At 41.5% G+C, this 16,044-nt stretch overlaps 1 protein-coding gene across 1 annotated transcript in view; it reads left to right on the top strand.

The window, feature by feature from the left end:
* The window catches only part of LOC120572574 (cilia- and flagella-associated protein 251-like), a 33,872-nt gene that overhangs the window by 4,990 nt on the left and 12,838 nt on the right, over positions 1–16,044 (top strand). The window contains exons 2-3 of the mRNA XM_039821898.1: positions 819–1,852; positions 2,727–2,797. Of these exons, the coding sequence (XP_039677832.1) occupies positions 857–1,852; positions 2,727–2,797 (1,067 nt within the window). The 5' untranslated portion in view covers positions 819–856. The remainder of the gene's footprint in view (positions 1–818; positions 1,853–2,726; positions 2,798–16,044) is intronic.

Below are 16,044 nucleotides of genomic sequence, written 5' to 3'. Positions count from 1 at the left end.
TTTCACCATACCCCCACATCATCACATACCCTCACCATACCCCCCACATCATCACATACCCCTCACCATACCCCCACACATCACATACCCTTCCACCATACCCCCACACATCACATAACCTTCACCAACCCCCACACATCACATACCCTCACCATACCCCCACACATCACATACCCTCACCATACCCCCACACACACATACCCTTACCATACCCCCCACACATCACACATACCCTTCACCAACATACCCCCACACACACAACCTCACCATACCCCCACACATCACAACCTTCACCATACCCACACACATACCCTTCACCATACCCCCACATCACAACCCTTCACCAACCCCCACATCATCACAACCACCAAAACACCCCAACAAACCCCCAACACATCACATCACATACCCTTCACCATACCCCCCACACATACATACCCCTTCACCATACCCCCACCACATCACATACCCTTCACCAACCCCACATCATCACATACCCCCTTCACCATACCCCCACATCATCACATACCCTTCACCATAACCCCCCACACATCACACATCCCCTCAACATACCTCACCACCCCCCCACACACACACATACCACCTCACCATACCACACATACCTTCACCACCCCCACATCATCACATACCTCACTATCATCACATACCCTTCACCATACCATACCATGAAGGGTATGTGATGATGTGGGGGGGGTATGGTGAAGGGTATGTGATGATGTGGGGGGGCTGTTTTATACTGTATCTGTTTCTTTAGCTGCTAAAGGCTTATTTAATGTTGATGTTTGGGTCTTTTTAAGGATGCTTCTTTGTTCTGCTGCTGTGTGACGAACGAAAGATGGACGGAGAGCGCCACGAAAGGAGAGAGGAGGAAGAGGAGAGGGACCAAACACTACAAACTCCATCCCGAATGACAGAGGAAGAGGAGGAAGAGGAGGAGTTGGACAGAGCGCTACAAACTCCATCCAGGACGACTGAAGAAGAAGAAGAAGAAGAGGAGGAGGAGGACCGAATGCTTCAAACTCCATCCAGGACGACAGAAGAAGAGGAAGAGGACGAGAAGGACAGAGCGCTACAAACTCCATCCAGGATGACAGAAGAAGAAGAAGAGGAGGAGGAAGAGGAGGAGAAGGACAGAGCGCTACAAACTCCATCCAGGACAACAGAAGAGGAGGAGGAGGAAGAGGAGGAGGAGAAGGACAGAGCGCTACAAACTCCATCCAGGACGACTGAAGAGGAGGAGGAGGAAGAGGAGGAGGAGAAGGACAGAGCGCTACAAACTCCATCCAGGATGACAGAAGAAGAAGAAGAGGAGAAGGAAGAGGAGGAGAAGGACAGAGCGCTACAAACTCCATCCAGGACAACAGAAGAGGAGGAGGAGGAAGAGGAGGAGGAGAAGGACAGAGCGCTACAAACTCCATCCAGGACGACTGAAGAAGAGGAAGAAGAGGAGGAGGAGGAGGAGATGGAGATGGAGATGACGAAGACGAAGGCAGCTGCCAAAGACAAAGTCCTCGGCCGACACACTGCGCTCTCTTCCTCCTCCTCCTCCTCCCCCTCTTTTCCTCTCCTCTCCACCTCTCCGTGCCGAGGAAGAGGAGGCGAGGAAGAGGAGGAGAAGGAGGTTCGGGTCGCCATAGTTTCGATGGAGGACGAGTCCTGTCCGTCGTCCGAGCCGTTTGGCACCGCCCACCTGGAGACGGCCAATCGGATCGCGTGGACGGAGGAGCAAGGACCCACTAGAGGAGCAGAGGAGGAAGAGGAGGAGGTAAACATGAGTGAAAGAGAGGAAGAGGAGAACGCAGATGTGACATCACCTTCTCTTCACCTGCAGGTAAGACGGCTTTCTACACGACAGCACTCACGCACGTACACACACGCACACACACACAGATACACGCACGCACTCACACACACACACACACAGACACACACACACATGCGCACACACAGATACACACACACACACACACATGCGCACACACGCGCACACACAGATACACACACACATGCGCACACACAGATACACACACACACACACACACACACGCGCGCACACAGATACACGCACACACACACATGCACACACACAAACGCGCACGCACGCAGACACACAGACACGCAGACACACAGACACACACGGACGCACACATGCACACACACATGAACGCACACATACGCGCAAACACACACGCGCAAACACGCGCACGCAGACGCGCGCGCACGCACGCAGACACACACACACACACACACAGATGGCTTTCAACACGACAGCTGCTGCTGCACGCACAAGCACACACAGACACACACGCACGCACACATGCGCGCAGACACACACACACACCCACACACAGATGGCTTTCAACACGACAGCTGCTGCTGCAGCGGAGGACGTTTAGTTGTCAACTACCAAATCAATCGATTAATCGGTTAATCAGTTTGAGTCATTAATGGGAAAAAATAAAGTAAAATTCTCTGATTCCAGCTTGTTAGTAGAAAAACTTCAAGATGTTGAGATCTGCAGAGAAAGACAGTAATAAATAGTAATAATTAAATCGACAAAATCCTCATCAGATTTATTACAATAAAACAACTGCTTGTGGGCGTTATTATGTCATCTCGCCATTTCTGTCTGAGCTAAGTCCGCCTCATCTAGCCGAGGGATTTGTTCGTATTGTAAACCGTGTGTTGTGTGTTTTTGTTTAAAGCTGCAGAAAACAACTGCAAGGGTGTCCCGAACCAGAGTTAGGGGCGCATGGTGTATCGACAGTGTTGGGGAGTACATGCATTCAGAATATAAATTATGAGTAACTGTATTCTGTTACAGTTACAATATAAACAGTTGGTATTCAGAATACAGTTACACTCATTGACATACTGTATATATAATGGACCAATAGACCCCGTTGCTCTGGACGGAGACCAGTGAAGGCTGTTAGAAGCACTTTTCCAGTGATCTCTTCCTTTACTGAGCAGCCTCCAACTGAGAGAGACAGCGTAGATGTGAGGTCATCAACCTGTCTGAAAGTTGTAAGTCTTCTGGTAGCTGGGCCGAGACAAATCTCAATCATTCCCAATCTTACAGAGACGGAGAGCGTAGGTATATGTAAGGAGATAACATAGGCACAGGCTAATTACTGATCACTAACATGCTAGTTAACATCAGTAATTAAAGCGCCCATATTATGCTCATTTTCAGGTTCATATCTGTATTTTAAGATTTTACCAGAATAGGTTTACATGGTTTAATTTTCAAAAAACACCATATTGTTGTTGTACTGCACAGCTCTCTCTCACTGCTGCAGATCCTCTTTTCACCTGGTTTCTGTTTTAGCTACAGAGTGAGACCTCTTTTCATCTTCTTCTTCTGTACTATCTTTGATTGCACTCGCACATGCTCAGTAGTTCAGATGTAGAGCATGTCAGCTAGCTAACTCTAGAGACAGTAAAAGAAAGCCTGTTTCTCCAACTTTGGTCAGTTACAAGGCAGGATTAGCTGGGAGACTTCTAAATGAGGGCGCATTACGTAAGTAGTTCTTTTGTAGATTATGGTGAACTTGTGTGTGTTGTAGCAGTGCTTTGCTATTGAGAACGGACGTAGGATAAGCGTTAAGGCGCGGCTAACGCTAGCATTAGCCGACTAACGCTATCTACGAGCTAACGGTTGTGGTTAGGCCAGCTCATTTCGGACTGTGACGTCACAGTCCGAGTCGATTTTGAACAGCTCACCAGGAGACTGAAGGCAGGACACATTCAGAAACCGTATCTCACTCAAAACAGCATGGATGGAGTTTTTTCAAAGTTTGTATGTGTGTGGAAGCACCAGAGACACAAAAGAACACCCCAAATCACCAGAAAAAGTGTTTTTTTCATAATATGGGCACTTTAAACATAAACAGCTAATGGAAGTCCAAACTGTCTGTGAGCTTCTCCTGTACTATACGGTAATTCCTCTACTGTGTGACAGTAAGTCTCGTGGTTATGACCCAATCGTTAGCATATTGTTATAAAAGCGTCTGCTACGGAGCCATAACGTGAGCTACAAGGTAAAGGAGCCTTTTATACATTGTCGTGTTTCTTTAGAAATAAACAACGGACAAATCGAGTCTTTAAACTCTTCAGATGTAAAGTTATTCTCAGTCAAGTGACATAAAAAAAAAATGGCGGTCAGCGGAATGCTAACAGGAGGTGATGGCCAGTTAGCAACAAAATGGCGCCATGATGGCTCGAGTTCTGAAGCAAGGCTTACCCCCTTGGTTACACTGTTGAAATCGATGGATTACATGACGATACTTCTCTGTTTCGCGACTTTATTCACTCTCTAAAATAAATTAAAGCAACTACATTCATTTCCCAGAAGCCCCAAAATGAAAACAAAAAAATTAGCTATTTGCGTGATCAGTCGCTGTCACTACCCAAAGTGAGTAGAGTGCCGATGTGAGTCGCGCATGCGTCACTTTGCGACAAGTAGCCTACTAGATGCTAACGGCGTTTTGAGCTAACGTTAGCAATCAAGTAGCCTACTAGATGCTAATGGCGTTTTTAGCTAACGTTAGCAATCTAACAATCATAGATGGCTAAAACGTTTTTGAAATGACTGCTAGCTACAAGTTAGCAATCAGACACAACAAAGGCTGTCACTTGAATGGCGTTTTGAGCTAACGTTAGCAACCAAACGATCATAGATAGCTAAAACGTTAGCAATCAAACGATCATAGATAGCTAACACGTTAGCAATCAAACGATCATAGATAGCTAAAACGTTAGTAATCAAATGATCATAGATAGCTAAAACGTTAGCAATCAAACAATCAGAGAGCTACAACGTTTTTGAAACGATTTCCATCTTCTGTTATCGTGTGTAAAGAGAAAAGTTTATTATTTTACAGATTTCACAAATTTCAGTAAGACACGTTATGCCATAAACCGTTTAAATCTGAGCATGCGCGACTCACATCTGCGCTCTACTCACTTTGGGTAGTGACATCGCAATGGAGTCGGAAGAGGTAGCTACCCGCGTAGTTGATGTGCGACTTTACATTCTGCTATGTGCTGATTTACTAGCCCCAGAGCTGTTGAAAGACTTACTAGCCCTGTTTGACATGCTAGCTAACGTTAGCTAATATTAGCTCGTGGTAGCTTAGACTGGTTAGGTTTTTGTAGTATGCAGTTCGGGACTACTTTCCGGGGGAGACTCGGGCCTAACAGCCCTATTCAGCCAGTTGGAAGAAAAAAAATTCAGTGTGGAAGTAATCCAAGTATTCAGAATATGTTACTCAGATTGAGTAATGTAACGGAATACGTTACAAATTACAACATTTCTGTTTACAGTTTAATGTAGGCCTGACAACATTTCTGTTTACAGTTTAATGTAGACCTGACAACATTTCTGTTTACAGTTTAATGTAGACCTGACAACATTTCTGTTTACAGTTTAATGTAGACCTGACAACATTTCTGTTTACAGTTTAATGTCGGCCTGACAACATTTCTGTTTACAGTTTAATGTAGACCTGACAACATTTCTGTTTACAGTTTAATGTAGACCTGACAACATTTCTGTTTACAGTTTAATGTAGACCTGACAACATTTCTGTTTACAGTTTAATGTCGGCCTGACAACCTTTCTGTTTACAGTTTAATGTAGGCCTGACAACATTTCTGTTTACAGTTTAATGTAGGCCTGACAACATTTCTGTTTACAGTTTAATGTAGACCTGACAACATTTCTGTTTACAGTTTAATGTAGGCCTGACAACATTTCTGTTTACAGTTTAATGTAGGCCTGACAACATTTCTGTTTACAGTTTAATGTAGGCCTGACAACATTTCTGTTTACAGTTTAATGTAGACCTGACAACATTTCTGTTTACAGTTTAATGTAGACCTGACAACATTTCTGTTTACAGTTTAATGTAGGCCTGACAACATTTCTGTTTACAGTTTAATGTAGGCCTGACAACATTTCTGTTTACAGTTTAATGTAGGCCTGACAACATGTCTGTTTACAGTTTAATGTAGACCTGACAACATTTCTGTTTACAGTTTAATGTAGACCTGACAGCATTTCTGTTTACAGTTTAATGTAGACCTGACAACATTTCTGTTTACAGTTTAATGTAGACCTGACAGCATTTCTGTTTACAGTTTAATGTAGGCCTGACAACATTTCTGTTTACAGTTTAATGTAGACCTGACAGCATTTCTGTTTATAGTTTAATGTAGGCCTGACAACATTTCTGTTTACAGTTTAATGTAGGCCTGACAACATTTCTGTTTACAGTTTAATGTAGACCTGACAACATTTCTGTTTACAGTTTAATGTAGACCTGACAGCATTTCTGTTTATAGTTTAATGTAGGCCTGACAACATTTCTGTTTACAGTTTAATGTAGGCCTGACAACATTTCTGTTTACAGTTTAATGTAGACCTGACAATATGTCTGTTTACAGTTTAATGTAGATCTGACAACATTTCTGTTTACAGTTTAATGTAGACCTGACAGCATTTCTGTTTACAGTTTAATGTAGGCCTGACAGCATTTCTGTTTACAGTTTAATGTCGACCTGACAACATTTCTGTTTACAGTTTAATGTAGACCTGACAACATTTCTGTTTACAGTTTAATGTAGACCTGACAACATGTCTGTTTACAGTTTAATGTAGACCTGACAACATGTCTGTTTACAGTTTAATGTAGGCCTGACAACATTTCTGTTTACAGTTTAATGTAGACCTGACAACATTTCTGTTTACAGTTTAATGTAGACCTGACAACATTTCTGTTTACAGTTTAATGTAGACCTGACAACATTTCTGTTTACAGTTTAATGTAGACCTGACAGCATTTCTGTTTACAGTTTAATGTAGACCTGACAATATGTCTGTTTACAGTTTAATGTAGACCTGACAATATGTCTGTTTACAGTTTAATGTAGACCTGACAACATTTCTGTTTACAGTTTAATGTCGGCCTGACAACCTTTCTGTTTACAGTTTAATGTCGGCCTGACAGCATTTCTGTTTACAGTTTAATGTCGGCCTGACAACATTTCTGTTTACAGTTTAATGTAGACCTGACAGCATTTCTGTTTACAGTTTAATGTAGACCTGACAACATTTCTGTTTACAGTTTAATGTAGACCTGACAGCATTTCTGTTTACAGTTTAATGTAGACCTGACAATATTTCTGTTTACAGTTTAATGTAGACCTGACAACATTTCTGTTTACAGTTTAATGTAGACCTGACAGCATTTCTGTTTACAGTTTAATGTCGGCCTGACAACCTTTCTGTTTACAGTTTAATGTCGGCCTGACAGCATTTCTGTTTACAGTTTAATGTCGGCCTGACAACCTTTCTGTTTACAGTTTAATGTAGGCCTGACAACATTTCTGTTTACAGTTTAATGTAGACCTGACAATATGTCTGTTTACAGTTTAATGTAGACCTGACAGCATTTCTGTTTACAGTTTAATGTAGACCTGACAATATGTCTGTTTACAGTTTAATGTAGACCTGACAATATGTCTGTTTACAGTTTAATGTAGACCTGACAACATTTCTGTTTACAGTTTAATGTCGGCCTGACAACCTTTCTGTTTACAGTTTAATGTCGGCCTGACAGCATTTCTGTTTACAGTTTAATGTCGGCCTGACAACATTTCTGTTTACAGTTTAATGTAGACCTGACAACATTTCTGTTTACAGTTTAATGTAGACCTGACAACATTTCTGTTTACAGTTTAATGTAGACCTGACAGCATTTCTGTTTACAGTTTAATGTAGACCTGACAATATAAACGAAAAAAATTAACCGAAATTTGTTTACAGTTTAATGTAGACCTGACAATATGTCTGTTTACAGTTTAATGTAGACCTGACAGCATTTCTGTTTACAGTTTAATGTAGACCTGACAACATTTCTGTTTACAGTTTAATGTAGACCTGACAACATTTCTGTTTACAGTTTAATGTAGATCTGACAACATTTCTGTTTACAGTTTAATGTAGACCTGACAACATTTCTGTTTACAGTTTAATGTAGACCTGACAACATGTCTGTTTACAGTTTAATGTAGACCTGACAATATGTCTGTTTACAGTTTAATGTAGGCCTGACAGCATTTCTGTTTACAGTTTAATGTAGACCTGACAACATTTCTGTTTACAGTTTAATGTAGATCTGACAACATTTCTGTTTACAGTTTAATGTAGACCTGACAACATGTCTGTTTACAGTTTAATGTAGACCTGACAACATTTCTGTTTACAGTTTAATGTAGACCTGACAACATTTCTGTTTACAGTTTAATGTAGACCTGACAACATTTCTGTTTACAGTTTAATGTAGGCCTGACAACATGTCTGTTTACAGTTTAATGTAGACCTGACAACATTTCTGTTTACAGTTTAATGTAGACCTGACAACATTTCTGTTTACAGTTTAATGTAGACCTGACAACATTTCTGTTTACAGTTTAATGTAGACCTGACAGCATTTCTGTTTACAGTTTAATGTAGGCCTGACAACATTTCTGTTTACAGTTTAATGTAGGCCTGACAACATTTCTGTTTACAGTTTAATGTAGACCTGACAGCATTTCTGTTTACAGTTTGTCGGCCTGACAATATTTCTGTTTACAGTTTAATGTAGACCTGACAACATTTCTGTTTACAGTTTAATGTCGGCCTGACAACATTTCTGTTTACAGTTTAATGTAGACCTGACAGCATTTCTGTTTACAGTTTAATGTAGACCTGACAACATTTCTGTTTACAGTTTAATGTAGACCTGACAACATTTCTGTTTACAGTTTAATGTAGGCCTGACAACATTTCTGTTTACAGTTTAATGTAGACCTGACAACATTTCTGTTTACAGTTTAATGTAGACCTGACAACATTTCTGTTTACAGTTTAATGTAGACCTGTCGGTCTAACAACCTTTCTGTTTACATATTCTGGTGTGTTTTGCACATTCAGGAGGTGCCATGTGCTCAGTGCTGTATAGTTTTAGTTATTTAGTATTAGAGCACTGCAGAATGTTTGGTTTTTGAAGCTTGAAAAGCTCTGAATTAAATATCCTACATGGCTTTAATAGAAAAATATATTTGACGCGTCGTGATATTGAATCGCTGACGTGATAATCGTAATCGAAATGTGAATATTGTTCTAGTGTCTTCTCTCCTCTGTGACAGTAAACTGAATATCTTTGAGTTTGAGGACGTCATCTTGGGGCACTGATCCACATTTTTCACCATCTTCTGATATTTTAGAGACCAAACAACTAATCGATTAATCTATTATTCGAGCCCATACTCAAGCAACAGTAAGCAGAGTTTGTTTTTTGAGTGGAGGAGAACTTTAAAGAGCTCAAAGGTCTTTATTCATCCTGATGGACTGACTGATGTTAGGGCAGCCAGCAGGTGGCGATGTTTCACACTTTATCCACACACACACACACACACACACACACACACACACACACACACACACACACACACACACACACACACACACACACACATAGAGACACACACAGACACATGGAGACACACACACAGAGACACAGACACACACACACACACACACAGACACATAGAGACACACACAGACACATAGAGACACACACACACACAGACACATAGAGACACACACACACAGAGACACAGACACACACACAGACACACACACAGACACATAGAGACACACACAGAGACACAGACACGCACAGACTCACACAGAGACACACACACACACACACACAGACACACAGACACATAGACACACACACACACAGAGACACAGACACACACACAGACACACACACAGACACATAGAGACACACACAGAGACACAGACACGCACAGACTCACACAGAGACACACACACACACACACACAGAGACACACAGACACACACACACACAGAGACACAGACACACACAGACACAGACACACACACAGAGACATATAGAGACACACACAGACACATAGAGACACAGACACACACAGACTCACACAGAGACACACACACACAGACACACACACACACACACACACACACACACACAGAGACACACAGACACACACAGACACACACACACACACACACAGAGACACAGACACACACAGACACACACACAGAGACACATAGAGACACACACAGAGACACAGACACACACACACACACACACACACAGAGACACAGACACACACACACACACACACACACACACAGAGACACACAGACTCACACAGACACACAGACACAAACACAGAGACACACCGACACACAGACACACACACACACACACACACACACAGACACACACAGACACACACACGCACACACACAGAAGGTGTGTGTGCAGGAATTTGCAGCAGCGAACATTCCTCAGATTCCTCCATCGGGATCATGGGATATGAAGTCTCCTCCCGTGGGAACTGTTAGCTTAGCACACACACACACAGACACACACACACACACACATACATACACACACACACACACACACACACACACACACACACACATACATAACACACACACACACACACACACACACACACACACACACACACACACACACAGACACACACACACACACATACATACACACACATACAAATCAGGCTGGTACGACACCCTAAGCATGATGGGAAGCTTAATGGTCAGTGTCATCATTTCCGTCTGTGCTTATATAGTTCCCTCAGTGACCTCTAGAGGCAGCGCTGTTAGTATGTGTGTGTGTGTGTGTGTGTGTGTGTGTGTGTGTGTGTGTGTGTGTGTGTGTGTGTGTGTGTGTGTGTGTGTGTGTGTGTGTGTGTGTGTGTGTGTGTGTGTGTGTGTGTGTGTGTGTGTGTGTGTTTGGCAGAAAGATTGGACAAACTAGGGCACTAATCTTGTGAGACATGCTCTGTAATCTAAGAACATTTTTTTTTCTAGATTACACATACAGACACACACACACACACACAAAACAAAAAACACAAAACATCAGATGACTGGTGTGAACAGAAGCTGCGGAGGTATGTCTGGTATGCGGCTCTCTCCTAATTCAGCGTCCTGAATGAACGATGAGTTTCACGCTTCACTTCCTGTGAGAGCAGCTCATGTTCAACGTTTCGTGGACAGTGGCAGCGGAGTTGACTTTTCAAAACTGCTGTCGCAGTCAAAGAGTTGCCGGTCCTTTTTCGACCAACCGTTACAAAAAGATACCGTGAAAACTGAGCCTTTACTGAGCGTAATCCGTAAAATTTCCATCTCCTTCGTGACCTTCCATTCATGAAAAACGAAAGCCTCGTTCAAGAGCCTGAAATCATTGGAGAAACTGCTAGTTACGGACCCCGAAACTAAGGATGCACCAAATCAAGATTTCTTTTTGGGGGGGTTAAGCCGAATACCGAATCCTCCTCCCATCTTCAGTCCATTAACACAGTAAACACATTAATGAAGTAAACAACGTCCACAGCTGTGTATTATTCATTTTATTTTATTTTAACTGTAAAAAAAAAAAGATAAAAGAATAGGCAACATTAATGGTGCGTTCTTTTTGTCTTGTAATTGCGACTAGTAGCTCGAGCGTGACGTCACAATGTCAAAACGAATAACCAGCGAGGGTTGTTGCGTTCTTTTTGTCACACGATACTACGAGTCGGAGAAAAGATGGATTTTAACATTTAGGATTGTATTCACCCAGTTATTGACATATTACACACACATATCTCACAGTTTGATACATGAAAATTACGTTTTTGATTAGCGTTAACGTTAGGCTACTGCTCTGCTTTCTGCTCAAGACTCGGCTTAAAGCAGTTGTTGTCATATAGCAACCGAGCGTGTCTAGCCAATTTCAGCTGCACAAGCTACAAAATAACTAATCAGGTGGTATTTAACTCCTAATAAGACTGTAGAGACATGCCTATAGGTAGCAGTATACAGCGCTATGTTTAACTCCTAATAAGACTGTAGAGACATGCCTATAGGTAGCAGTATACAGCGCTATGTTTAACTCCTAATAAGACTGTAGAGACATGCCTATAGGTAGCAGTATACAGCGCTATGTTTAACTCCTAATAAGACTGTAGAGACATGCCTATAGGTAGCAGTATACAGCGCTAAGTTTAACTCCTAATAAGACTGTATGACATGCCTATAGGTAGCAGTATACAGCGCTATGTTTAACTCCTAATAAGACTGTAGAGACATGTCTATAGGTAGCAGTATACGCGCTATGTTTAACTCCTAATAAGACTGTAGAGACATGCCTATAGGTAGCAGTATACAGCGTATGTTTAACTCCTAATAAGACTGTAGAGACATGTCTATAGGTAGCAGTATACAGCGCTATGTTTAACTCCTAATAAGACTGTAGAGACATGCCTATAGGTAGCAGTATAGTGCTATGTTTAACTCCTAATAAGACTGTATGACATGCCTATAGGTAGCAGTATACAGCGCTGTGTTTAACTCCTAATAAGACTGTAGAGACATGCCTATAGGTAGCAGTATACAGCGCTATGTTTAACTCCTAATAAGACTGTAGAGACATGTCTATAGGTAGCAGTATACAGCGCTATGTTTAACTCCTAATAAGACTGTAGAGACATGTCTATAGGTAGCAGTATACAGCGCTATGTTTAACTCCTAATAAGACTGTAGAGACATGTCTATAGGTAGCAGTATACAGCTATGTTTAACTCCTAATAAGACTGTAGAGACATGCCTATAGGTAGCAGTATAGTGCTATGTTTAACTCCTAATAAGACTGTATGACATGCCTATAGGTAGCAGTATACAGCGCTATGTTTAACTCCTAATAAGACTGTAGAGACATGTCTATAGGTAGCATTATACAGCGCTATGTTTAACTCCTAATAAGACTGTAGAGACATGCCTATAGGTAGCAGTATACAGCGCTGTGTTTAACTCCTAATAAGACTGTAGAGACATGCCTATAGGTAGCAGTATACAGAGCTATGTTTAACTCCTAATAAGACTGTAGAGACATGCCTATAGGTAGCAGTATACAGCGCTATGTTTAACTCCTAATAAGACTGTAGAGACATGCCTATAGGTAGCAGTATACAGCGCTATGTTTAACTCCTAATAAGACTGTAGAGACATGCCTATAGGTAGCAGTATACAGCGCTATGTTTAACTCCTAATTAGACTGTAGAGACATGCCTATAGGTAGCAGTATACAGCGCTATGTTTAACTCCTAATAAGACTGTAGAGACATGCCTATAGGTAGCAGTATACAGCGCTGTGTTTAACTCCTAATAAGACTGTAGAGACATGCCTATAGGTAGCAGTATACAGCGCTATGTTTAACTCCTAATTAGACTGTAGTGACATGCCTATAGGTAGCAGTATACAGCGCTATGTTTAACTCCTAATTAGACTGTAGAGACATGCCTATAGGTAGCAGTATACAGCGCTATGTGTACGACTTCTTCATTTGTGTGCTGTCTGGAGATTCCTTCGTGCACAACTCGTATTATTTCTAGAGATGTGCCGATACTGCCTAAAACGCTGGTATCGGGAAGTACATGGGACCTTTTAATGAAGTAAACAGTGACTACGTTTACAAGCAGCCAATAACCCGTTCCAAACCGGAATATTAGCAATAACCCGGCAAAAACCCGAATATGCTCATATTCCTGTTTTTAAAAACCCGAATATGCTACCTGGGTTACCCCTTTTCTAACCCGAAATTTTGGTCATGTAAACGCGTATAGATAGACATTTATTGATCCCTTCGGAAATTCATCTTGCACCATACAGCTCATCAAATCGGCATATCCCCATCAAAAGGAACATTGATTTGTGTTCTATTCGCAAGGAATCTTAGTCTTCTGAGTAGAGGAACTTCTTGTATGCGCCTGAAAACATAGTTATAATAATAATTATATACTATAATAATATATATATATATATATATATAGTGAAAATGAGTTAGACACCCCTGTGCTATGCGTTCAATGTAGCAAAAGTCGTGCAGCCTTGCCCCTATTTTTAACTGTTGCTAAATAGTTGTGTGACCCAATAGCCCCACCACTCCCACACACACACACACACACATTCTCTCTCACACACACACACACACATTCTCTCACACACACACACACCCTCCACACACACGTTTTGGGGGAGAGTCATCGAAGGTCAGTGTAACGCTCATCGGTTCAATTTTCTAAGCACAAACAGGCATTTTGAAAAACAGAAAAATGGGTTCAAATATAAAAAAAAAAAATTCCAGGCGCAATTTATAAAAAAAAAATTTTAATTTCTAATCCTTAAAATTTTTTTTTTTTTTTTTCTGAATAAAAAAAAAAAAAAAAAAAAAATAAAAAAAAAAATTTTTTTTTTTAAAAAAAAAAATGAAAAATTGGATATTTGAAGAACCCATTTTTCTGTTTTTTTTTCCGAATATCCGTTTGTGCTTAGAAAATTGAACTGATAAGTGTTACGCTGACCATCGAAGGACCAATTTGTTATAAAGATAATTATTAATCAAAGAATAGACAGAAACACTGAAGATCTTCTCGAAGTTCATTTTTACCGGCCAGTTTACAGCACTCGTTTCAAAGTGCAGAAAGTGACTGACGAAAAGGCCTCTACTGCAGCTATTCCTGAGCAAAAGTCACAATATGAAATTATGTGGTTGTCTCCCACAAGGTCAGGAAGTGGCTCCCAGGTGTTTTCATCGTGAGAATGTCAGCAGTATTTGGGTTTATTAAAATGCAAACAGTTTAATTATTTATAAAATACAAGAACAGTTGTTTTTAGGTTGTTTTTCACAAACATTTTCACACACAGACACCACTCCCCCCTTCAACAATCCCAGGGGAAACACCAGACTCCTTGACAAAGAAACAGACATTTCACCTGCTGCCTCCATCGGTTACTGAGTTTGTGTTATTAGCTCTGTTGGAAATAGTTCCCTATCACTGAAATAGTTTCCTGTCACGGAAATAGTTCCTAAATAGTTCCCTATCACGGAAATAGTTCCCTATCACTGAAATAGTTTCCTGTCACGGAAATAGTTCCTAAATAGTTCCCTATCACGGAAATAGTTCCCTATCACGGAAATAGTTCCCTGTCACGGAAATCCTTCCCTGTCACGGAAATGGTTCCCTATCACGGAAATGGTTCCCTGTGACGGAAATAGTTCCCAAATAGTTCCCTATCACGGAAATAGTTTTCTATCACCGAAATAGTTTTCTATCACCGAAATAGTTCCCTGTCACGGAAATGGTTCCCTATCACGGAAATAGTTCCCTGTCGCGGAAATGGTTCCCTGTCGGGGAAATGGTTCCCTGTGACGGAAATAGTTCCCAAATAGTTCCCTATCACGGAAATAGTTTTCTATCACCGAAATAGTTTTCTATCACCGAAATAGTTCCCTGTCACGGAAATGGTTCCCTATCACGGAAATGGTTCCCTGTCGCGGAAATGGTTCCCTGTCATGGAAATGGTTCCCTGTGACGGAAATGGTTCCCTTTCACGGAAATAGTTCCCAAATAGTTCCCCGTCACGGAAATAGTTCCCTATCACGGAAATAGTTTCCTGTCACAGAAATAGTTCCCAAATAGTTCCCTGTCGCGGAAATAGTTCCCTGTCACGGAAATAGTTCCTTGTCATGGAAGTAGTTCCTTGTCATGGAAGTAGTTCCCTGTCACAGCAATAGTTCCCTGTCACAGCAATAGTTCCCTGTCACGGAAATAGTTCCCTGTCGCGGAAATAGTTCCCTGTCGCGGAAATAGTTCCCTGTGACGGAAATAGTTCCCTATCACGGAAATAGTTTTCTATCACCGAAATAGTTCCCTGTCACGGAAATGGTTCCCTATCACGGAAATAGTTCCCTGTCGCGGAAATGGTTCCCTGTCGGGGAAATAGTTCCCTGTGACGGAAATAGTTCCCAAATAGTTCCCTGTCACGGAAATAGTTCCCTGTCGCGGATATAGTTCCCTGTCACGGAAATAGTTCCCAAATAGTTCCCTGTCGCGGAAATAGT

The sequence above is a fragment of the Perca fluviatilis genome, chromosome 14, assembly GCF_010015445.1.
Source record: "Perca fluviatilis chromosome 14, GENO_Pfluv_1.0, whole genome shotgun sequence".
In the NCBI taxonomy this organism is placed as follows: domain Eukaryota; kingdom Metazoa; phylum Chordata; class Actinopteri; order Perciformes; family Percidae; genus Perca; species Perca fluviatilis.
This window is presented reverse-complemented; position numbering and strand designations above follow the sequence as displayed.